The 24,732-nt window shown below is 41.7% G+C and overlaps 1 protein-coding gene across 2 annotated transcripts; it reads left to right on the plus strand.

Annotated features, from left to right (window-relative positions):
* The first annotated feature begins 681 nt into the window (after positions 1-681).
* Positions 682-20,212, plus strand: crem (cAMP-responsive element modulator). Of its 2 annotated transcripts, NM_001173566.1 has the most exon segments (8): positions 682-743; positions 3,918-4,038; positions 4,307-4,438; positions 5,295-5,386; positions 7,562-7,704; positions 8,222-8,398; positions 16,659-16,821; positions 17,221-20,208. In NM_001173566.1, coding segments are annotated over 7 exon segments (969 nt in total). In that variant the 5' UTR covers positions 682-743; positions 3,918-3,921; the 3' UTR covers positions 17,366-20,208.
* The last annotated feature ends 4,520 nt before the right edge of the window (positions 20,213-24,732 follow it).

Below are 24,732 nucleotides of genomic sequence, written 5' to 3' on the forward strand. Positions count from 1 at the left end.
AAGAATGTGTTCTTAACTGGCTTGCCTAGTTAAAGGTTACACATTAAATAATTCAAAATTCACAAAAAGTGACGTTAGCTGATAAATGATCTCATAATACGAAACCTTATTTTCGGCGTTTATCCAAAAACGCCATTAATTCTCCCCATAGGCTTTGACCAACGAATGGCGGAGTTAGTACCTGTAAAAAGACGCTATTACTAATTCGCTATGTAAATAGTAGTTTACATTTCCAATGCAGTGTTTTTCTTCTCCTTTACAACCACTAGATGGCACATTTAGGTCATATTTAAATACTGTACGTTACAGGTTAGGCCTCCAAAATATACATGTCAAACTATTTAGTGTGTGCTGTGCATATGGGATGGTTGAGATAATTACAGAATGTTTGGTCTACTTTTTAAACGTATTTTTCACTTTGTCAGTAACCTATTGATTTTTTTTTATCAAAAAGGCTAAATATAAGTTAATTATAACATGTTTTTACGAGTCGTTTTGTGACGTACATTGCTGTCTAGAGTCATACAATTGTAGAGAAATTATATTTGTCCTCAATCTACAGTAACGTGTAAAGCTCCTCCCATGTGTAGTTTTTCCCCTGTAGTGTTCAGTTGGAGAGGACGAGTGCTTGGTCGACATTTTAGCACTGCATCATCAAGACTGACGTGGGGACTACGTGGGCAGAGGCTCGAGCCATCCACTCCTACCATAATTAGTGACGAGTCTGACTACGTAAAACTTTGGTAAGTTATTACACGGTAGACTAGTCGTGGGACTCGTTCTGAAAGAAAAAAAAAGTAGAGAAAACAAAACAGAAAGATCACCGTTTACAATGACGCATGGACAAACTTCCAGTTTTGTCAGTCGAATCTACAGGCTAATGACAATGTTAGCTAAAGCTAGTTGCTAGCTCTGGTTACGTGGACAATCTCCTTCCTGTGTGTTAGCCAGCTGAAGTACTTTATGCACAGACACGAATGGAACAGTTTGCTCGCTTGCTAACTGGCATAGACAGAGTGAATTGGCTTGCCAGCCAGCGTCCGTATTACTTTTTAAAAACTAGCAGCTGTCTGCTACTAGCTAACGTTAGTTACATGAGAAATAACGTTAGCTATCCACCTTTCATGCTTTTCGGTGTTAAGTCGCAGTTTCTCTCGAGCGTTTGTCTACAGCTGCATAAATTACGCTACTCCATTCGCGTTCAATTTTTGGAAAGGTAGTTGGCCTGCTAACGAAAAAAATACCCTGTTAATAAATGTACCCAAAGTCTATCTTGTTTAGGTGCTGAATATGGCTACAGATGTTATAAGCTAGCTCGCTACAAATGAACAATTTCAGAGTGACAGCTTCGAAACTCTGGATCCTCCCCTTTTGTGTTCAGACAGACATGCGGCTGTCTTTGCTATATGGGAGTTATGCCGGGGGGCACAGCTCTGACGGGGGAAAATCTTTTGGGACGGTTATCCAACTCGGAATTCGAAATCGGAAACTCTGGTTTCTTTATAGCGCTCCGACCTGAAGATCACTGACTTCATGTTTTGACCTCGTCGCCCCCCCCTCAAAGCACCATTTGAAAATGGGAAAACATGAACCAAGCCAACGCAACAATCACGTTTCACACAATGTTTAATTCAATATTTTAATTAAATCAAACGTTTGAAATGTGTTTCATGTAATGCATTGTCACTGAAGGGGTTTGTTCTGTAGTGACAGTAGGCCACTTGTAACTTATTCAAAAGCCCTCGAATTGATGGCATTTGTTCTCCAACATGCAAAGCCACTAGGCATTCCTTGCATTTCTTTAAAGTGTGTATCCCAGTTTAATCAATTGGTTTACAGCACAGGAGGACCCTAACACAATACTTTAACTAATGGGCTCCCAAGTGGCGCAGCGATCTAAGGTACTGCATCTCAGTGCAAGAGGCGTCACTGCAGACCCTTGTTCGATTCCAGGCTGTATCACAACTGGCTGTGATTGGGAGTCCCATAGGGCTGCGCACAATTGACCCAGCGTTGTCTGGGTTAGGTTTTGACCGGGGTAGGCCGTCATTGTAAATAAGAATTTCTTCTTAACTGACTTGCCTAGTTAAATAAAACAAATGTGCAAACAGTTCTGTTACATATTCTTATTCATTCCTTTAAACTTGTGTGTGTATAAGGTAGTTGATGTGAAATTGTTAGATTACTTGTTAGATACTACTGCATGGTCGGAACTAGAAGCACAAGCATTTTGCTACACTCGCATTAACATCTGCTAACCATGTGTATGTGACCAATAAAATGTTATTTGATTTTGATGGCAGCCCAATCAACCAGCACTGTTTTTGTAATCAGGCAGTTGTTCTGTACAAATGACAACATGAATTGCTTTAATCTAATGATATAATATTGAAATAGTCTTAGACTTACATTTCCCAAAGGGAGCATCATTTGTTCTTATCTAATAATCTATTGGGGTGGTTTTTTTTTGTGCGCTTTTCAGCAGCCATGGCATCACCCAGGTGGGTGCTACATGTTTTGGCAATGTTCCAAAACACTCCAAACCAACTCATATTACAGAATCCCATTCTTAATGATGTCTCTGCACAAGTGAAAAGTGATTAGTGCTTTTTTTGGGTTGATTCGATTACAAAAAGTCATCACAGTTTTGGGTTTAGATTTTTTTTGTTTTTGTGGATTGAATGCTGTAACAACTCAGAATAAAAGTCCCATGATGGGAAAGGGGGATACCTAGTCAGTTGTACAACTGAATGTCTTCAACTGAAATGTGTCTTCCGTATTTAACCCAACCCCTCTGAATCAGAGAGGCGCGGGGGGCTGCCTTAATCAACATCCACGTTTTCGGCGCCCGGGCAACAGTGGGTTAACTGCCTTGCTAAGGGGCAGAACGACAGATTTTTACCTTGTCAGCTCGGGGATTCGATCCAACAACCTTTGTAGTGACTGTCCATTACTGCTTATCACTTATTAACCATTTTAATCACTTTACTTTAATAAAATGTTTCAGTTGTGTATATCACATTTGTTTTATTTCATTCCAAGTCATCATCTCTATAGCGCTGCTGCCTATGATGTCTGACAAAATCACTGTTTTAGTAGTTCTTCAAAGTAAATAAGGCATACTTTTATGACTGCTGAATACCAACTATCAATCACTTAGATCATCTATTTTTAAGGTAAAGACCTCGCGAAGCAACTGCTTTCTATCCCTCTCGATCGCACATTCTCTCTCCGTGTCTGCTCCACAGACTGGACAAGTAGGCGGGCGGACAATGGATTATGGTCATTGTAGTTAATTACCACGTTTTCTGCGCTCATCTATTTAGAAAATTGGCCTGTTGGAAACTACAACTCTGTACTACATCGCACAGTTCAGGCTTGATCTGATTATCTCTAAAGAAACTGTGCAGCGAGCGCACAGATAAAAAAAAATATATATATATATATATATATTCAATTAAAGTAATTGAACCTACATTGCTCGATTAGTTGTTTAAAAACAGAAAAATAACCAAAATTTCGGTTAATTGCTCAGTACTACCCTGCACTCAATCTTGGATTCGTTTTTCCACTGTCCCATTAATCCATATTTACATTTTTGTTGTAGTTTTATTCATGTTTTTCATTCAAATATGGATTCATGGCACAGTGGAATTTTTGAGTGCAGACACAACATTTAGGATGAGATTTTGATGTAATATGAGTTGGTGTGGAGTGTTTTCTTATATGCTTTATAGTCAATTGCAAGTGATCATTCAGAAAAATGTGACAACCAATTTCCTTTGTCATGATACAAAATATAAAAAATTATGGTTTGGGGGATCAACTACAAGCTACAGGAAGAGTGAAAATAAGGACACATAGAAAAAAATGATTAACTTCCCCTTCAATTGTGCTCAATTTCCTGACATTTCTAGTCCGATGACCATGGACACAGCGGTTGCGTCATCACAGCAGGATGGAAGTGTTGATTACTCTCTCTCTGATGAAGAACCAAGTCAGAGCGACTCCAACTCACCGACTGCTGTACATACTCAGGTAGCGCTTTTGTGTAGTGTGTGTTGTGGCCACTATCACTCATCACTCTTATATTCAGAGATGCATCAGGATCTAAAGCCTGGTCCCAAATCTGTTGGTGTTCTTGCCAACTCCGTTTCTCATTGTCAAGCCAAACGCAACAATAAATGACAAGGAGTTGGCATGATGGCACAAACAAGCACATTTAGACACACTGATGCTGTAGTATCCTTTTCTGAAATATTGTTAATGGGTTGTAAAATCAATTGAACGTCTTGTTTTTCTCCAGGTTTCCGGAACAGGAGACTCCGCTGGCATGACAGTGGTGCAGTTACCTGTTGAGCAGACAGTTCAGGTCCAGGCTGTCATCCAGGCTCCTCAGGCCTCTGTCATCCAGTCACCACAGATGCAGACTGTACAGGTAGCTACTAGAGCTCCATCCCTTCCTTATACCCTCAGGTTGAGTCCCAACTTGCACCTCCTTCCCTATAGTTCACTACTTTTGAAAGTAGTGGTCTATAGGTGTCATTGGGGATGCAGCCTCAAGGGTCACTCGTCTTGGCTCAATACAGTAATTCAGTAGTTTGTTTTTTCCCCCCATAGAACAATTCCAGAATGGTTTTGAGTACTTGTAGCTGTATTTTGTTAGCCTGAGTGCCAGTCTGTTTGTCCCATCATGTCAAATTCTTGTCACTCTTTGTCATGTCGTTGACAATGACAGCAATGGAGTTAGGAAGAGTACAGACATATCTGGGGCCAGGCTAGTAGTTTCTGATGTTGTGTATCAGTGATCCCAAGGATGTAACAAAGGCTATCTTCACATCTACAGGTGTGGGTGTTCTGATTCTAATGTAGCAATCTCACTTAATTGGCCTTGTCTGAGAAATGGGTTTAGCCTTGTCTGTGATTTAAGCTAATCAGTTTGACCTTCATGCACCGGATGTTGTATTGTGTCTGGCAGTCTCTTAGAAAACACACTGTCTGCTTGCATTAGACAAATCAGCACATGTCACGCTCATTTTCCTATTTTTTTCTCTAAATCACACTCCCCAACAAAGAATGAGTCACAAATGTCACTCTATTCCATATAGTGCACTACCTTTGACTAGAGCCCTGTGAATAGGGCAATAGGGTGTTATTTGGAACACAACCTGAGATTTATACTGTTTGGGAATGAGTTATTTTTCAGTATTCAGTAAGATATTTTAAAATGGAGGGAGGTGGCCCTACACAGGGACCGTGTCTATGCATTACTTTCAGACTTTTTTTTGCTCCAGATTACCTCTATAGCTGGGCTTGAAGGTGGGGAGTCGGCAGTCACAGACACACAGAAAAGAAGAGAGATTCTCTCAAGACGCCCATCTTATCGGTAGGCAGATATGAAAACATTGCAAATATACAAATTGTATGTATCCCAAAGGACACCTTATTCCCTATATAGTGCACTACTTTTGACCAGAGACCTATGGGCCCTGGTTAAAAGTAGTGCACTATAAATGGAACAAGATGTAAGTTTATATATTTGGGGCAGCACGTAGTGTAGCGGTTAGGAGTGTTGGGCCAGTAACCGAAAGGTCACTGGTTCGAATACCCGATCCGACTAGGTGAATAATGTCTGTGCTCTTGTACAAGGCACTTAATCCTAATTGCTCCTATAAGTCGCTCTGGATAAGAGCATCTGCTAAATGACACCATTTTGATATACAGTGCATTCGGAAAGTATTCAGACCGCTTGACTTTTTCCACATTTTGATATGTTACAGCCTTATTCTAAAATTGATTAAAAACAAAAAATATCCTCAATCTACTCACAATACCCCATAATGACAAAGTAAAAAGATATTTTAGCAAATTTGAAAAAATTAAAAAATGTAATTACATTTACATAAGTATTCAGACTCTTTACTCAGTACTTTGATGAAGCACCTTTGTCAGTGATTACAGTCTAGAGTCTTCTTGGGTATGATGCTACAAGCTTGGCACACCTGTATTTGGGGTTTCTCCCATTCCCCTCTGCAGATCCTCTCAAGCTCTGTCAGGTTGGATGGGGATAATCGCTGTACAGCTATTTTCAGGTCTCTCCAGAGATGTTCGATCAGGTTCAAGTTCGGGCTCTGGCTGGGCCACTCAATGACGTTCAGAGACTTGTCCCGAAGCCACTCGTGCGTTGTCTTGGCTGTGTGCTTAGGGTCGTTGTCCTGTTAGAAGGTGAACCTTCGCCCCATTTTGAGGTCCTGAGCGCTCTGGAGGAGGATCTCTCTGTACTTTGCTCCGTTCATCTATGCCTCGATCCTGACTAGTCTCCCAGTCCATGCCGCTGAAGGAAATCCCCACAGCGTGATGCTGCCACCACTATTCTTCACCGTGTGGATGGTGCTAGGTTTCCTCCAGACGTGACACTCGGCATTCATGCCAAAGAGTTGAATCTTGGTTTCATCAGACCATGGAATCTTGTTTCTCATGGTCTGAGAGTCTTTAGGTGCCTTTTGGCAAACTCCAAGCTGGCTGTCATGTGCCTGTTACTGAGGAGTGGCTTCCGTCTGGCCACTCTACCATAAAGGTGGAGTGCTGCAGAGATGGTTGTCCTTCTGGAAAGGTTCTTCCATCTCCACAAAGGAACTCTAGAGCTCTGTCAGAGTGACCATCGGATTCTTGGTCACCTCCCTGACCAAGGCCGTTCTCCTCCGATTGCTCAGTTTGGCCAGGCAGCTAGCTCTAGGTCTTGGTGGTTCCAGACTTATTTGATTTTAAGAATGATGGAGGCCACTGTGTTCCTGGGGACCTTCAATGCTGCAGAAATGTTTTGGTACCCTTCCCCAGATCTGTGCCTCAACACAATCCTGTCTCTGAGCTTGGTTTTTGCTCTGACATGCGCTGTCAACTGTGGGACCTTATATGGACAGGTGTGTGTGTGCCTTTCCTAATCATGTCCAATCAATTTATTATTATTATTATTATTATTATTATATATTTTTTTAACTAGTCAGTTAAGAACTAATTCTTATTTACAATGATGGCCTACCCTGGCCAAACCCGGACAATGCTGGGCCAATTGTGCGCTGGCCTATGGGACTCCCAATCACGGCCGGATACAGACCTGGATTCGAACCAGGGACTGTAGTGACGCCTCTTGAACTGAGATGCAGTGCCTTAGACCGCTGCGCCATTCGGGAGCCGCAGGTGGACTCCAAGTTGTAGAAACATCTCAAGGATGATCAATGGAAACAGGATGCACCAGAGCACAATTTCAAGTCTCATAGCAAAGGGTCTGAATACTTATGTAAATAAGGTATTTCTGTTTTCATTTTTAATACTTTTGCAAACATTTCTAAAGGTGCGTTTTCGCTTTGTCATTATGGGGTATTGTGTGTATATTGCTGAGGATTTGAAAAAAAAGGAATAAATTTTAGAATAAGGATGTAATGTAACAAAATATGGAGAAAGTCAAGGGGTCTGAATGCTTTCCGAAGGCACTGTATAACCATTGACATTTCAAAGCAATATAAGCAGAGTAGTTTATTACGTGCTTTCCTCTTTCCTTCAGAAAAATCCTCAATGAACTATCATCGGATTCCTCCTCAATTCCGAGAATTGAGGAGGAGAAACCTGAAGATGAGGTTCCACCCTCCAGTGTTTCTTCAGTTCAAGTTCCAACTTCAATCTATCAGACCAGCTGTGGCCAATACAGTGAGTTTCATTAGGCTCTGGTCAAAAGTGGTGCACTATACAAGGAATAGGTTGCCATAGTTGGGACGCAACTATGGTGTAAATGTTGACTTGCACTCACTATTGTGACAAGTTCTATATCCAATTTGTGTTATTGTGTAAGAGATCTTAAACTGAGGATTCATTGAGGAGGCTAAATTCTCCATTTTACAGTAGTGCATCAATAAGCTAGTGACCCAACCTTACCATCCATAAAGTACAGTTCTTTTTTATATTTGAAGAAAACATCTAATCTAATAGATCGAAAGGTGCTGCTTAGAAACGGCAGATAACAGTAATGAGCTATTTGTCGCAGTGTTCAAAAATGCAGAACTGCATGTGACAATTGTCACTCGTTGACAAAATAAACTCCCACACCCTTTTACTTCTGCACATTGATTATTCATGTTTTGGTCAGAGACCTTTTTTAGATTCACACTAACATCCATATATACCTCTGAGTAACCCTTTACTTCTAAAAACGTGTGTCCCTCTTCAGTTGCCATCACCCAGGGGGGAGCCATCCAGATAGCCAGCCCAGGCAGTGAGGGCCTCCAGGGTGTACAGTCACTGGCCATGTCCAACTCTGGTACCCAGATCCTGCAGTACGCAGCCCAGGCAGGGGACTCTGGACAGCAGTTATTCTCTGTGCAAGGTGGCCAGGTGGTGATACAAGGTAAGAACTGTACTGAACCCTTTACACTCGTGGGAATTGGCTTATGTGGATACGTCTAAATTAAAATGTTTCTTAGAGGAAATATGGAAAGCATATACATACGCATGGTGGCAATTGAAAGGGAACAGTTTGGGGATCATGGGAAAATTATTAGACTAAAGTTGAGGACACAACAGTTCATCTGACAAGACTGAATCCAAACACTACAATGTTGATTTTATGTGCATTTTACGTTTACTGTACTTTTCACCATATTTGTTGATAACGAAATCTGAAAATACTGTGGATGCATTCAGTAATATGATAAGAATATTCTTGGAACATGTGGGGTAGGTGCAACATAAGGGTTTGAGTGAGAGGACTAACTGGTGTCTCCAAGGGGACACGTATCTCTCCAAAGTGCACAGTTCCTAAGTCATTTCAATGCACTTTTATGACTCAAAGAAGTCTTCAACACTAAGGTACTTTTTTGAGCTCTTTTAGCTGTGCCGTTGAGGGACTAGAGCAAGCACACTTGTTGTTTTGTTTGGAACACAACCCTGCATCCCCACCATCACACAATTACTGTCGCTGTTTACTCAATCCAAAAACACAATCTGGGTCAGGTAGGAATTATTTAAAATGAATCTATTGCCAACATGGCTAGCTTTATTATCAAATAAATCTTAGTGTTAGGCTTTCACAAGGTAATTCAGAGAAACAGATTATTTTGGTGTGCATAGAAAGGAGTCATGAGTGCTTTCATGTGTGCGTTCCTCAGTGAATTCTCTTTACAACAGACAAACAGGCTCATTCTGTTCAGAACAACCCAGGGTTTGACGCCATGTCATCTTGTAACTACATCAAACATAGTGATCATAAACATTAATACTGTACATGACATGGAAATGTGAAATGCACATTTTGACTCAGTGTTTGGCTCGCTTGTATGACATCAAAGTGGTATTTATTATAATCCTCAATGTCTCATCTTCCAAAGTACATAGAGCCCTTTTCATTTACAGGATTTCCCTCACTCAGACAACCCAAAATCTGCAAAAGTTGCCCAATTAGCAGGAGGGATGGTGCAACTTCTTGACCCGTGCAGTGCTCAAGTTCAGAACGGCTGTCAGTCAAAACCCATACAGCACTGTGAAGCACAGAGCCTGAGCTCTGATATCATTTATAGTATGTTACTGTAAAGCCACTGCGTTTCAATTTAGGCGCTTATCAGTGCCCAAATCTGCCTTTTTCAACCAGAACACAGGTATGAGTGTAAAGAGCTACATGAACTCCTATCTCTTTATGTCCCAAATGGCATGCTCTTCCCTAAATCAGGATGTTTTTCTTTTATTGTCCAGTGTTAGTGATCGCTGATAGTAGTGGAACCCGGTGTGTGTGTGGTCATCTGCTGCACTAGCCCATCCGTGACGAGGACCGACTAGCCCATCCGTGACGAGGACCGACTAGCCCATCCGTGACGAGGACCGACTAGCCCATCCGTGACGAGGACCGACTAGCCCATCCGTGACGAGGACCGACTAGCCCATCCGTGACGAGGACCGACTAGCCCATCCGTGACGAGGACCGACTAGCCCATCCGTGACGAGGACCGACTAGCCCATCCGTGACAAGGACCGACTAGCCCATCCGTGACAAGGACCGACTAGCCCATCCGTGACAAGGACCGACTAGTTGTCCGAGATGCTGTTCTGCACACCACCGTTGTACTGCGGCGTTATTTGTCTGTTTGTGGCCCGCCTGTTAACTTGCATGATTCTTGCCAATCTACCTCGACCTCTCTCGTCAACGAGCTGTTTTGGCCCACAGGACTGCCGCTGACTGGATGATTTTTGTTTGTCGCACAGTTTGCGGAAAACCCTCAACACTGTTGTGTGTGAAAAGCACTAGGAGGGCAGCTGTTTCTGAGATACTGGATCCGCCTTACCTGGCACCGACGATCATACCACACTCAAAGTTGCTTAGGTCACTCATTTTGCCCATTCTAATGTTCAATCGAACAGTAACTGAATGCCTCAATGACTGTCTGACGTATTTATATAGCAAGCCACGGCCACGTGACTCACTGTCTGTAGGAGCGATCCATTTTCGTGAACGGGGTTGTTTACCTAATAAACTGGCCGGTGAATGTGTATCTCTCATGTGTGGGAATACTTTGGAACAGATTTCCAAAATTAAAGTAACTTGGAGCTGATTTGCTGGTGTTTTCAGTTGTATGTCCAGCAACTAAATGTTTTTTTTATTAAAATATCAATAAAAAAATAAATGCTCAGAACTTAGGTGGCCAAATAAAATCACCTGAAAGCCAAATTCGGCCTGTGGGCCCCCAGTTGGGGAACACTGCCCTATATAATGCAATACTTTCGGACCAGGACCCATGGGTAATAGGGTTCACATTTTGGATACAGTCTGTACTTTATAATCATCTGGTCTTTCTGTCCTTAGGCTTCCTAGTTATTTCATTAGATTACATTGAAATGGTGTGATTCATTAAGTCATGGGTTTGCATTCATTTAGCAGAAGAACAGAAGAAGGCTCTCTAAGTGGCTGGAGCATGACTAGTTTTTCTCAAAGAAATGTCAATCATGGTTGGTTGACCCTGTAATGTTACTTACAGTACCATGCAACCAGTGTCATGATTTAACAATAGAGTATACACTACCGTTCAAAAGTTTGGGGTCACTTAGAAATGTCGTTGTTTTTGAAAGAAAAAACATTTCTGTCCATTTTAAAAGGCCAGCAGCCCGGAGTCGCCTCTTCACTGTTGACGCTGAGACTGGTGTTTTGCGGGTACTATTTAATGAAGCTGCCAGTTGAGGACTTGTGAGGTGTCTGTTTCTCAAACTAGACCCTCTAATGTACTTGTCCTCTTGCTCAGTTGTGCACCAGGGCCTCCCACTCATCTTTCTATTCTGGTTAGAGCCCGTTTGCGCTGTTCTGTGAAGGGAGTAGTACACAGCGTTGTACGAGATGTTCAGTTTCTTGGCAATTTTTTGCATGGAATAGCCTTCATTTCTCAGAACAAGAATAGACTGACGAGTTTCAGAAGGAAGTTATTTGTTTCTGGCCATTTTGAGCCTGTAATCGAACCCACAAATGCTGCTCCAGATACTCAACTAGTCTAAAGAAGGCCAGTTTTATTGCTTCTTTAATCAGAACAACAGTTTTCAGCTGTGCTAACATAATTGCAAAAGGGTTTTCTAATGATCAATTAGCCTTTTAAAATTATAAACTTGGATTAGCTAACACAACGTGCCATTGGAACACAGGAGTGATGTTTGCTGATAATGGGCTTCTGTACGCCTATGTAGATATTCCATAAAAAAATCTGCCATTTCCAGCTACAATAGTCATTTACAACATTAACAATGTCTGCACTGTATTTCTGATCAATTTGATATTATATTAATGGATGAAAAATGTGCTTTTCTTTCAAAAACAAGGACATTTCTAAGTGACCCCAAAATTTTGAACGGTGGTGTATATGAATGGTTTTAGATTAGTTCATCAGAGCATTGTAATGGTTTCCCTTAACAGTCAGTTTCCCTGTATTTCAATGGTACTTCTTTACAGCTGGACTTATTTTCCAGAGAAACTGATGAAAAACCTTAAATCATATCCTAACAAGTAGTAAAAGCCAATCCTCAGGGACTGCTTCAATCAGGGTGCTCACATTAGTACTACTACTGCTGTTATTTGGGCACACTAACCTCCTGTTTGATCTCCGTTGCCTAGTTGCGTCATAGGGTCTAAAAATATCCAGCTAGCCCTCCCTGCGTCTTTCCCTCCCTCCCCCCTGCCTCGCTGCATTGTGTAGCTCCACTTTAGCATTTGATCCAGGAGAGGAGCAGGGGGAGGGGCCTAGAGGTGGAATGTCTTATTGACTTCAGCAGGGCCAGTGATGTCATTGTGATGTCAATGTCCCTAATTGTAATTTTGTGCAAAGTTGATGGGTGACCTCTCCATGCAGACAGAGCGAGACACACACAGGCAGATAGAAAGACAGTCTGATAAAGACAGAAAAAGTGTGGTTCTGTGGAGCCTGTGTTAGAGTAGAATATATGGCTGTTACTGGAGATGAGACTGAATCAGGTATGTAACTGTTTTTTTTAAGTTTCTCTCTAAGTGTTTCTCAGACTTAGATTTTCATAGAAAATGAAATGTTGCATGCTGGCAGTAATTGAAAATGTATAGCTGCATTGTTGTACAAGTCAGATATCAATCTGCATCGTCTATATTTCGACGGCAAAATAAATCTTTATACATTTTGTTTTTGTGAGGAATGACTTTAAAGTTGGGTTGGTTAAATGTCTTTACAGAACTTTTAAGCATTGATAAAAAGATTTATGTAGTCTACCAAAGGTGCCAGTTCGCTTGGCGTCTTCAGAGTATTTTTTTCAAGATACTGAATGTTTTTAAGGGAACAGAGGAAACCAATAGCAAACTGAGACGTGCACTGACTGAGGGTTAATAGCTAGCTACCACAGAGGCATCTTGCCCACAGTTCTTTCTGAGACTTGAACACCTTGCAAGAGTACTGTATAATTGCCATTCAGCATTCCTGTAGTGAAAAGCTAGACATAACTGTTGACCGAACAAGGCGGTAAGTGTTTGGTTAGCTTACTCAATCCGCCGGTACCGGTCTGCCTGCCCCCTGAAATGCTCAAACAGAACGCTTCTCTGGATCAGCGAGGGAGAGGGGTGGTGGATGTGTGTTGACGTCAATCCGGTTTCCTGGAAGCAGATCTGGGCAGGGAAATGAAAATGCGTCGAGTGAGACCCAGATTGACGTCAGCAGGGTGTCATGCTGTGATTAGGCTACAGACAGAACAGAGCCCTCTGAGAGCAGTGAGCACAGCGTCGGCGATGCCAGTTTTAGTAATCCACTCAGATGACGACAGAGAGAGAAGAGCTCAGCCTGGTGTAGCCCCTCACATCTGCAGGCTGATGCTTGCTCACTCATGCGTTAAAACACGAGTGCAGTGGTAGCATTTGGGCTATTATCAATTCATAAATGTTACCAAAATGTTTTATTTTTTTTAAACATTTTTGTGAAAGCATAGTTGTTTTGTATAATTGTTTGTTCTTGCCATAGGTGCCTTCAGAAAGTATTCATACCCCTTGATTTATTCAACATATTCCACGTTGTTACAGCCTGAATTCAAAATGGATTAAATATATTTTCTCACCAATCTACACACAATATCCAATGACAAAGTAAAAACATGTTTTTAGACATTTTTTAAAATGTATTAAATTAAATACTGAAATATCTAATTTACATAAGTATTCACACGCCTGATGCAAAAATCCCTAGTCTATGACAGAACCCATGCTTGAAAATATGAAGAGTGGTACTCTGTGTGTTGTTGGATTTGCCCCAAACATAACACTTTGTATTCAGGTCAAAGTTAATTTCTTTGCCACATTTTTTGCAGTTTTACTTTAGTGCCTTGCAAACAGGATTATTGTTTTGGAATATTTTTATTCTGTACAGGCTTCCTTCTTTTCACTCTGTGGAAAGAATTGTGGAGGTTAGTATTGTGGAGTAACTACAATGTTGTTAATCCATCCTCAGTTTTCACATATCATAGCCATTAAACTGTGTAGCTGTTTTAAAGTCACCATTGGCCTCATGGTGAAATCCCTGAGTGGTTTTCTTCCTCTCTTGCAACTAAATTAGAAAGGACACCTGTCTCTTTGTAGTGACTGGGTGTATCGATACACCATCCAAAGTGTAATTAATAACTTCCCCATGCTCAAAGGGATATTCAATGTCAGCTTTTTGCTATTTTTAACCATCTACCAATAGGTGCCGGTCTTTGCGAGGCATTGGAAAAACCTCCCTGGTCTTTGTGGTTGAATCTGTTTGAAATTCATTGCTCGACTGAGGGACCTTACAATTATCTGTATGTGGAGTATAGCGATGAGGAAATCATTCAAAAATAATGTTAAACACTATTATTGCACACAGAATGAGTCCATGCAACTTGTGACTTGTTAAGCAAATTTTTACACCTGAACTTACTTCGTTTTGCCATAACAAAGGGGTTGAATACTTATTGACTTAAGACATTTCAGCGTTTAGTTTTACATTTTTTTCTTGCCCTTTTTCTCCCCAATTTTGTGATACCCAATTGGTAGTTACAGTCTTGTCCCATCGCTGCAACCCCTACAGACTCGGGAGGGGCGACGGTTGAGAGCCATGCGTCCTCCGAAACACGACCATGCCAAGCCGCACTGCGTCTTGAAACACTGCTCGCTTAACTCGGAAGCCAGCCACACCAATGTGTCGGAGGAAACACCGACCGAAGTCAGCTTGCAGGCGCCCAGCCTGCCACAGGGAGTCACTAGAGCGCGATGGGACAAGGAAATCCTGGCCGGCCAAACCTTCCCCTAACCCAGACAACGCTGGGCCAATTGTGCACCGCCTCATGGGTCTCCCAGTCACGGCAGGCAGTGGCACAGCCTGGGATCGAACCCGGGTCTGTAGTGACGGCTCAAGCACTGCGACGCATTTGTAAACATTTCTGAAAACATAATTACACTTTGACATTATGGGCTATTATGTGTAGGCCAGTGACACACAATCTCAATTTAATCAATTTTAAATCGAGCTGTAACACAAAATGTGGAAAAAGTCAAGGGTTGTGAATACTTTCTGAAGGCACTGTAAGCATGATGATAGTTTGTGACAAACATCTTTAGTTTTTTCACTCCTGTAGTTACTTTGCAGTTACTATTAGAAGAGATTAGAAAGGTATTTATCAAAATACCAGCGATCGGATGACAATCTCAATTTCTAAACCGAGGAGCACATTGGAAATAAGTGTATTTTACGCTTTTATGTGTTATCCTCAGATTTAAAAAAAAATATGGAGGTATTCAAAAAAAATAATTTAAATGCCGAAACGGGTCAGAAATGTACAGTAACAGTCAAAACACACCTACTCATTCCAGGGTATTTCTTTATTTTCACTACGTTGTAGAATAATAGTGAAGACATCAAAACTATGAAATAACACATATGGAATGATGTATTAACCAAAAAAGTGTACAACAAATAAATGTGTTTTATATTTGAGATTCTTCAAAGTAGCCACCCTTTGCCTTGATGACTTTTGACTGGTATGGTAGATTGGGAACTAGATTTAGAGGTATACAGTATAGAAAGTGAGTCGAGGAATGGGGGATTGAACCGCTCTCTAGGGCCATATGTGGTTCAGGGGCGGCAGCACTACCACTAGACTACCCCCTGGCAACCTCGGGGATTTCTTTGTACTTTTAAATTGTTTTTTTTAATTAATCATCACCAAATAATGTAGGCTGCTATCAGTGATGCTGTCTCTTTCACTTTTGATGGCAGTTATCCACCCAGTAACCAGATAATGACAATTGTCTTCACATAATTGTAGTAATTAATCCCCCCCCCCCCATCGCCTATAAAGCTAATATCCTCTATTCTTTAATGTCAATGTGCACATTGATAATCTGATAAAGACAAGAACACTGGTTACATAAGCTGCTTATTCAGAGGTTTTTTATGACATCAACCAATCAGTGAAATGGTTTTTAATTGAGTTAGGCCTACTGTGTTGGGCAAGGTGATTGTCTATCAATCCTGGTGTTAAGTCACAGGCCATTGGTTAATCTTTTAACAGAGGGGTCAAAAGTGAGGGTTCCTGGCTCTCGTCATGGATCACGCTCTGAATGCATCCCAAATGGCACCATATTCCTTTTTATAGTGCACTACTTTTGACCAGGGCCCAGAGGGAATAGGGTGCCATTTGGGATGAATTCTCACTCTCCCAGTCCAGATTTGACAGAACTACTCAAACCTACGGTACTCTCCCTAATTTGGCAGCTGTGCTGTGATCTTAAATCTGTCTGTAGAAAAATAACAATTTAAATTAGGTTTGTTTTGCTTAATTCACTTGTGTCTGTTGGAATCTGGGCTTGTCTGGTCGTTTTAATAGAAAGTGGTCAGTTGTTGTTTCGCCGTTAAGGATTCCCATCTACTATATTTGTATTTTGTGTTTGTCTAATTTACAGTTGCTTATTATAGATAGATGAGTAATCTTTGTGATTTGAAAAAAAAAAAATGCAGTACTTGATTTTCACCCAGCAAGCTAAATACAGTTGTCATTACAAGTGAGAATTTGTATTCTGATGTCCTGTCTGTCTCTCTGTGCAAGTGATGAACTTGATTTAAGTAAATTACTATCAAAACTAACCCTGATGTTCTGTCTGTGTTCTCTAGCTGCCACTGGAGATATGCCAGCGTACCAGCTGCGTTCGCCCACCTCGGGCCTGCCCCAGGGCCTGGTGATGGCTGCGTCCCCAGGCTCCCTGTCCATGCACAGCCCCCCGGTGCACACTGAGGAGGTCACACGCAAGAGGGAGGTCCGCCTCATGAAGAACAGGTGAGACGGACGCAGTTAGCGTCCCAAATGGCACCCTGTTCCCTTTTATAGTGCACTACATTTGACCAGAGGCCCTGATCAAAAGTAGTACACTATAGAGAGTAGGGTGCCTTTTGGGACGCAGACACAGATTTGACTTGAATTGCTCTGAATTTGGCTAACAACTGAGAAAGGGGAATAGATTTTGAAATCATTCATACTCATCTTTTGGTTTCCTCACTTTCCTGTAGATTTTTAAAGCACTCTTTTCTTTTATTTTTATTTTTTTTGATAATTGGTTAGCTGTAAAGGTTGAGTGGATGTTATGTGAATCGTCTGAGGTGTATTTGTTAACTTTTGATTGGTGCTTAGTGCTGGAATTTCTCACACTGACCATCTCTTTTCCCCCGTCTTCTCCAGGGAGGCTGCACGGGAGTGCCGCAGGAAAAAGAAAGAGTATGTCCGGTGTCTGGAGAACCGCGTGGGTGTGCTGGAAAACCAAAACAAGACCCTCATCGAGGAACTCCGAGCATTAAAGGACATTTACTGCCACAAGAACGAGTAGCTCAGTAGCTGTACTCAGCCTTGTGCCATGAGAGAGAGATCCTACTGAAAAGGCTCATATAGTTCCGTTTACAGACTGACTGCTCTAAAAGACTGGAACAAAAACTACTTTCACTGTCTACTCTGCTTTTTCAGGCCCAGTCACTTTGATACTGCATCAGAGGTTGTCAGGCGGCCATAGGCTTGTGCTCTCCGGGCACAAGTCAAGTCTTGCTCTGGCCCAGGGCCCCTGTCTGTCCTCACTCATGCGCTTGCAAGTGAATACACAAGTCTCGCCCAGCCGCGTTTTGCTTTTGCTATTTTCAGGGAGGCAACCAATGAGAAGCCAGCCTGCAGAGGAAGAGGAAGTACATGTGCTTCCTGAAGGCACACTGCTCACCACCACTGACTCACCACAGTGGAGAAGCAAAAGCTAAAGACCTGCGATAGAGCCTCATTATCAGCCAGCAAGTTTGTGCAAGCAGACTCACCAGCAAGCCAACCTACCTTAGCCTAAGTGCCAGTCTGTTTATGCTATCATGCCAACTCCTTGTTACTTCTTGTCATGTTTGGCTTGACAATGAAACCAATCAAGTTGGCAAGAGCACCAACAGATCTAGGACCAGGCTAAACCTATCTTTACTTTTCACTGCTAGCTAGAGTTGTTCTTATATTACTATACTTCTCTTCTCACCTTGGCTGTAGTCAACATTCCTTTGTGAAATTAGATTAACCCCTTCTTTCAGGACGAAGTGTGATGAGTAAATACACTTTCTGAATCATTGAAGTTTTGGAATGCTGTATTTGGCCATATGAGTCAATTCAAAAATGTTTGACTTAAAGGTCCAATGCAACTGTTTTTATCTCCATAGCAACTAATTCCTGGGTTACAATGACGTACCTTACTGTGATTGTTTTCAATTAGTGGTAAAAAATTAAATAAAATTTGCTTCTTAGCAAAGAGGTATTTCTCAAGCAAAAATTTAGCTTGGGCTGTCTGGGAGTGGTCTGAGCTGTTATTGGCAGAGAGGTTTGGAACGCTCTTTCTTACAGGTCTATTAACTCATTTAAGACCAAAACACCATCCCACCAAAACGGGCTGAAATTTCAGGGGGTCTTTTCAAACAGCTCTTCCACAAAAAGGGCATTGTCATTTTTTTTACAATTTCACAGTATAATTCCAACCTCATAGTTTTGAAATGATTTTAAAACACAGGCAAATCTAGTTTTTGACCGCACTGGGCCTTTTAATGTTTTACTTGAATTAATGTGTAAGACCCAGTGTCAAGGATCTATCTAACATGCTGACCAAACCGCACTCGTGCGGTCAAAAAGCATTAAACATTTTATGGCAATTTAGCGCGCCAGCTTGCTGTTGCTAGCTTATTTGTCCTGGGATATAAACATTGGGTTGATATTTTACCTGAAATGCACAAGGTCCTCTACTCTGACAATTTAATCCACAGATAAAATGGTAAACCAAATTTGTTTCTCCTCATCTCTCCTCCTTCCTTCAGGCTTCTTTTTCTTCTTTGGACTTCATATGGAGGTTGGAAACCGACTTTACAGCATTACTACAACCGACCAGAGTGTGGACCTCAGTTCATCTTTCAATCACCCACATGGGTATATGCTCCTTAAAACCAATGAGGAGATGGGACGTCGGTATTTGCTCCTAAAATCCAATGAGATTTGAGAGGCAGGACTTGCAGCACGTTGAGCGTCACAAATAGAACCAAGTTCTATTTTGCATCGCACGCGACGCGAGTGGTGTGGTCAGCATGTATGCCTTTTACTTGATGTGCTCTTTTCAAATGGCACAGTTCAAATAAGAAAATAAACATGACATGCCCCTCAGAGGAATTTAAATTAAATAATTATATATTTATAGCCATCTGAGGAATCTTATCTTACCAAGACCATGTTGAAATGACTATTGCTATGCTACTCTTTCAAAATGGCTACATTTTCCGTTTACTGAATAGCTCACCAATCGTTCTCCACTTTGTCTGTCTTGGAACATTACTGTGCTGTGCCAGTATACTGTACACATGTTTAAAAAAAACAAAATACAACCACGGAAAGTACTGATGAGCTAATGCTTGGGTATTTTGACTGTCTTTATAAAAAATGTATGTGAATTACTTGCTAATAACAGGTAGTCTGTGTCCCAAATGGCCCCCTGTTCCCTTTATAGAGCACTACTGTTGACCAGAGTCTTATGGGCCCTGGTCAAAAGTAGTGCACTAAATAAGGAATAGTGGGACATGCATAGAGTTCATGACTGCTCTGTTTAAAGGGTATTGCTAATGAATGTCCATGAGAGCACAGACTTGACTGATGATGCAGCTTCATTTTCTTTCCTCACACCAGTTCTGCTTGCATGATTTTGCACCCTCTCGCGTGCTTTGAATTTTGTGATAACCTTTCTTTCCGTTTTACACGTATGTCCTTTGTATGTTGTCATGCCAGTGGTTATACATTTCAGGTGAGATGTCAAATAAGATGAAAAAGAAAATTGATCTCAGTAAATGTTGTTGGATAGAATTGAAGAGTATGTCAAACAGGTTAGCTCTTAACCAGTTGTTCAGCTCGTATTGATCCTGCTATGTTTGAAAATTGTAAAAAAATATACTATTTCTAATAAAATTTCCTAAAGTTCATACCAGAGTATGAATTTACAGTGAAATTGTTTGTAAGATTCATAGTCAAACTATACCCTATATGGACTGAAGTCTGTTCAACACAATGCCTTACCACTGAAATCAGCCTGGTCTCAAAGACGTAACATGGTAAATGTAAATTGGAGACTCAAATTATTATCATACACTACATGACCAAAATTAAACTCGGCAACAAAAAAAACTCCTCTCACTGTCAACTGTGTTTATTTTCAGCAAACTTAGCATGTGTAAATATTTGTATGGACATAAGATTCAACAACTGAGACAAACTGAACAAGTTCCACAGACATGTGACTAACAGAAATGGAATAATGTGTCCTTGAACAAAGGGGGGGGTCAAAATCAAAGGTAACAGTGAGTATCTGGTGTGGCCACCAGCTGCATTAAGTACTGCAGTGCATCTCCTCATAGACTGCACCAGATTTGCCAGTTCTTGCTGTGAGATGTTACCCCACTCTTCCACGAAGGCACCTGCAAGTTCCCGGACATTTCTGGGGGGAATGACCCTAGCCCTCACCCTCAGATCCAACAGGTCCCAGATGTGCTCAATGGTATTGAGATCCGGGCTCTTCGCTGGCCATGGCAGAACACTGACGTTCCTGTCTTGCAGGAAATCACGCACTGAACGAGCAGTATGGCTGGTGGCATTGACATGCTGGAGGGTCATGTCAGGATGAGCCTGCAGGAAGGATACCACATGAGGGAGGAGGATGTCTTCCCTGTAATGCACAGCGTTGAGATTGCCTGCAATGACAACAAGCTCAGTCCGATGATGCTGTAACACACCGCCCCAGACCATGACGGACCCTCCACCTCCAAATCGATCCTGCTCCAGAGTACAGGCCTCGGTGTAACATTCATTCCTTCGACGATAAACGCGAATCCGACCATCACCCCTGGTGAGACAAAACCGCAACTCGTCAGTGAAGAGCACTTTTTGCCAGTCCTGTCTGGTCCAGTGACAGTGGGTTTGTGCCATAGGTGACGTTGCCGGTGAGGACCTGCCTTACAACAGGCCTACAAGCCCTCAGTCCAGCCTCTCTCGGCCTATTGCGGACAGTCTGAGCACTGAGGGAGGGATTGTGCATTCCTGTTGTAACTCAGTCAGTTGTTGTTGCCATCCTGTACCTGTCCCGCAGGTGTGATGTTTGGATGTACCGATCCTGTGCAGGTGTTGTTACACGTGGTCTGCCACTGCGTGGACGATCAGCTGTCCGTCCTGTCTCCCTGTAGTGCTGTCTTAGGCGTCTCTTGGTACGGACATCGCAATTTATTGCCCTGGCCACATCTGCAGTCCTCATGTCTGCTTGCAGCATGTCTAAGGCACGTTCACACAGATGAGCAGGAACCCTGGGCATCTTTCTCTTGGTGTTTTTCAGTCAGTAGAAAGGCCTCTTTTAGTGTCCCAAGTTTTCATAACTGTGACATCAATTGTGGTATTCTGGTAGTCTGTAAGCTGTTAGTGTCTTAACAACCGTTCCACAGGTGCATGTTCATTGGTTGTTTATGGTTCATTGAACAAGCATGGTGAAACAGTATTTAAACCCTTTACAATGAAGATCTGTTGAAGTTATTTGGATTTTTACGAATTATCTTTGAAAGACAGGGTCCTGAAAAAGGGGCATTTCTTTTTTTGCTGAGTTTATATGTATTGCAAATTCATAACATATTGTAATTTGTAACGTATCATACGAAATGGATGGTGGACATCCACAAATTAACACAAACCATATGAAAAGTAACATATATCATACCAAATGGAGGGAGACAGATATACATTTACTATGTTATGTCTATCCTGAGTCTAGGTTGCAGAAATAACAAGCACAATTATGAACACAAATACTAACCCACATCTAATTTATCTTCACCTTAAATACCTTAACTCTGGCATCACAACATTGTACAACAAACTACTCAACAGAAAACAGAAGGCTGTTACACAAAACTTAAACGTTGCCTAGAGCAAATAACCTAAAAACCTCATGATGTTCCAACATTCAGTTTTTTATTTAAACTTTATTTGAACAGAGAGTCATGCTGAGACAAATTCATTATCATAGTCCAGGCATCATATTGTGATCTATAATCAGCAGGACTCCATATAAGAGAAGGATTTACTACCCTTGACGTCCCAAGGAATATCAGTCACTTATAGAATTATTTCACTGTTTCTACTGTATATGATCTAAAGGACAATAACGGTGTAGTGCTTTATAGAGCAGCAATGCTGTTTATTAATAACTGGTTTCTGCTCTACAAACTGCCCTCAAGTTTCATTTGTTATTTTTAAGCCTTGAATTTCTCATTTCTCTTAAAGTGTTTTGCATTCCTCTGAAAGAGTGCAGTACACCATTCTCTCTCTGTTTCAGGACACTGCAAAGTGGATGGCTTGGTACAGTAAACAGAGGCCTTGGAATGAAACCTTGAAACAATGGTGTTTTTCCTTACTGTTGTGTTTTTGTAAAGCCAATCTGTGAACATCTCCTACGTAATATAATGTGTTCGCTTCTCTCAGAGTGTATGTCCAACGCATCGATGAGGGTTTCGTGGTCATGTTATATGGCAAATGATTTTACTACTACTACTGTACATTTAGCAGTTTGCCTAAAATGCTTAGTACATGAGGATTGCACCCGTCAGATAGGACCTATCAAAACTTAGAAGTTGAACAACTGGAGGCGGGTGTATATTTAATATTTTATTAGCAGCATTGCAACATCTTCCTGAAGGTCATCCTGTTTGGTTGAAGTGGAAATTTCCACCTCAGGACAAGGCGCCATCGATCGGTAATGTAGTAAGTAGTACACTGGTCAAATCTTGAAGCCTCTCCCGTCGCTAATAGTTCAACACTGACATCTTGAGGCCAGAGGGTATTACTACATTTAGAAAACTAAACGTATATAAAGTACTTTTTATGTCCGCAGATGTCACAAAGTGCTTACACAGAAATCAAGCCTAAAACAGCAAGCAATGCAGATGTAGAAGCACGGTGGCTTGGAAAAACTCACTAGAAAGGCAGGAACCATGGAAGAAACCTAGAGAGGAGCAATGGGCTCCCGAGTGGCGCAGCAGTCTAAGGCACTACATCTCAGTGCTAGAGGCGTCACTACAGACCCTGGTTCGATTTCAGGCTGTATTACAACCGACTGTGATTTGGAGTCCCATAGGGCGGCGCACAATTGTCCCAGCGTCATCCGGGTTTTGGTAGGCCGTCATTCTAAATAAGAATTTGTTCTTAACTGATTTGCCTAGTTAAATAAAACAGCAGGGTCAAATAATAATAATAATCACAGTGGTTGTAGAGGGTGCAACAGGTTAGCACCTCTGGAGTAAATGTCAGTTGGCTCTTCATAGCCTAGGATTCAGAGGTTGAGACAGGAGGGGAGAGAGAGAGAGTCCTCATGGGTGTTGGCTTCATGTTTAGTCTCCATACTCCTGCTCCTGCTATGGTATTCTAAAGTATATGTGATGTAAAGCCTCATCTGATCTGTCAAAGCACCACCAATTCACACCAGGAATCTGTAAACCTTTTGTGAGAATTTGATCTGTCATGTCTTTGTTTGGAATGGTGTGAACATGTCTGTCCTGTCCATCTGTCCGTCTGCCTGTCTGTCCTGTCCATCCGTCTGTCTGGCATTAACAGATAAGGTCATATCATAGGCCTCCAGCCTCGCAGCAGGCCTCTTACAGTAGGCTTGTGGTTCATTTCCACTAAGGATTTACCCCAGCGTTTACCCAAAAGGCTAAGGCTTTTCTGTTTCCATCTACCCGTGTCTCACTGTGCCATGGCTCCGGCAGACCTGCCCTGACTTGCCAAGGCGCTGCGTACTTTTACGCTAGCATTTACATAACAATGACTACCTGTGAACTTTAACGCCTCACAAAGCAACAGTCTTGAATGATGCAAAGGTTGTTGATTCTGCTCGCCACAAGTCTTTAGTGTTACACTCCTGATGGAAACACAATAACACTAGCTTACATTAACATGAAACACTGGTGACACCCTGGTGTGGGGGGGTAAGTCTAGATGGAAAAGCACCATAGGTGTGTGTTCTGTGGCTTACAGTCAGACAGATCCCATTCGTCACAGTCTCTTGCTCTCTCTAGAGCCCATTGCACAGTCAAAGCCTTGTCTAGCCATGTCACATTGATCTTGATAACTGTGCCTGTCTGAACTCATTACACCACTGTACACACACACTCTCGCTGTCTTGCGCTGAGCTAATTTGTAACCACTAACTTGATTAACTGTGTTGCCTCTGTCATTGTGACACCAGGAGCACCCATTTTATGTGCCATCATATGTGCCATAGTAGAGCCCTATTTCCATTTTTGTTATAACTGATAAAAACAAAGATTGTTTATTATATTGACAAGATAGTCAAGTGACCATTCTAACAATGAAAATAAATGCCCTCAAAGATGGAATGCAGGCAGGAGGAGGCGAGATCAGGTGGCACCATTGTAGTCAATGAGAGGGCAGATATGTGTGTGAATAACAGGCCATAGTGATAGATATAGGACTCATCTTTGTATCTTATGTAATCCGTTATGTTACCAGCAAAAATATTGTAATCGGATTACAGATTCTTTTAAAAAACTATATGGTTACTTCGAGGATTACTTTTAAAATCAGAAAGGATGTTTACGATAAAAAATATTTGACAGTTCTCTGTTTTCTCAATGACATTCAAATCAGCAT

Source organism: Salmo salar, chromosome ssa14 (assembly GCF_905237065.1).
Source record: "Salmo salar chromosome ssa14, Ssal_v3.1, whole genome shotgun sequence".
Lineage (NCBI taxonomy): Eukaryota > Metazoa > Chordata > Actinopteri > Salmoniformes > Salmonidae > Salmo > Salmo salar.

What these genes read in the sequence shown, in the direction of transcription:
- crem (XM_014139502.2), top strand. Translation starts at nt 12,460, where the DNA reads ATGGCTGTTACTGGAGATGAGACTGAATCAG. An exon ending in TGGAGATGAGACTGAATCAG is followed by an intron (nt 12,491 to 16,658) that starts GTATGTAACTGT and finishes TGTGTTCTCTAG; the next exon opens with CTGCCACTGGAGATATGCCA. An exon ending in GTCCGCCTCATGAAGAACAG is followed by an intron (nt 16,822 to 17,220) that starts GTGAGACGGACG and finishes CGTCTTCTCCAG; the next exon opens with GGAGGCTGCACGGGAGTGCC.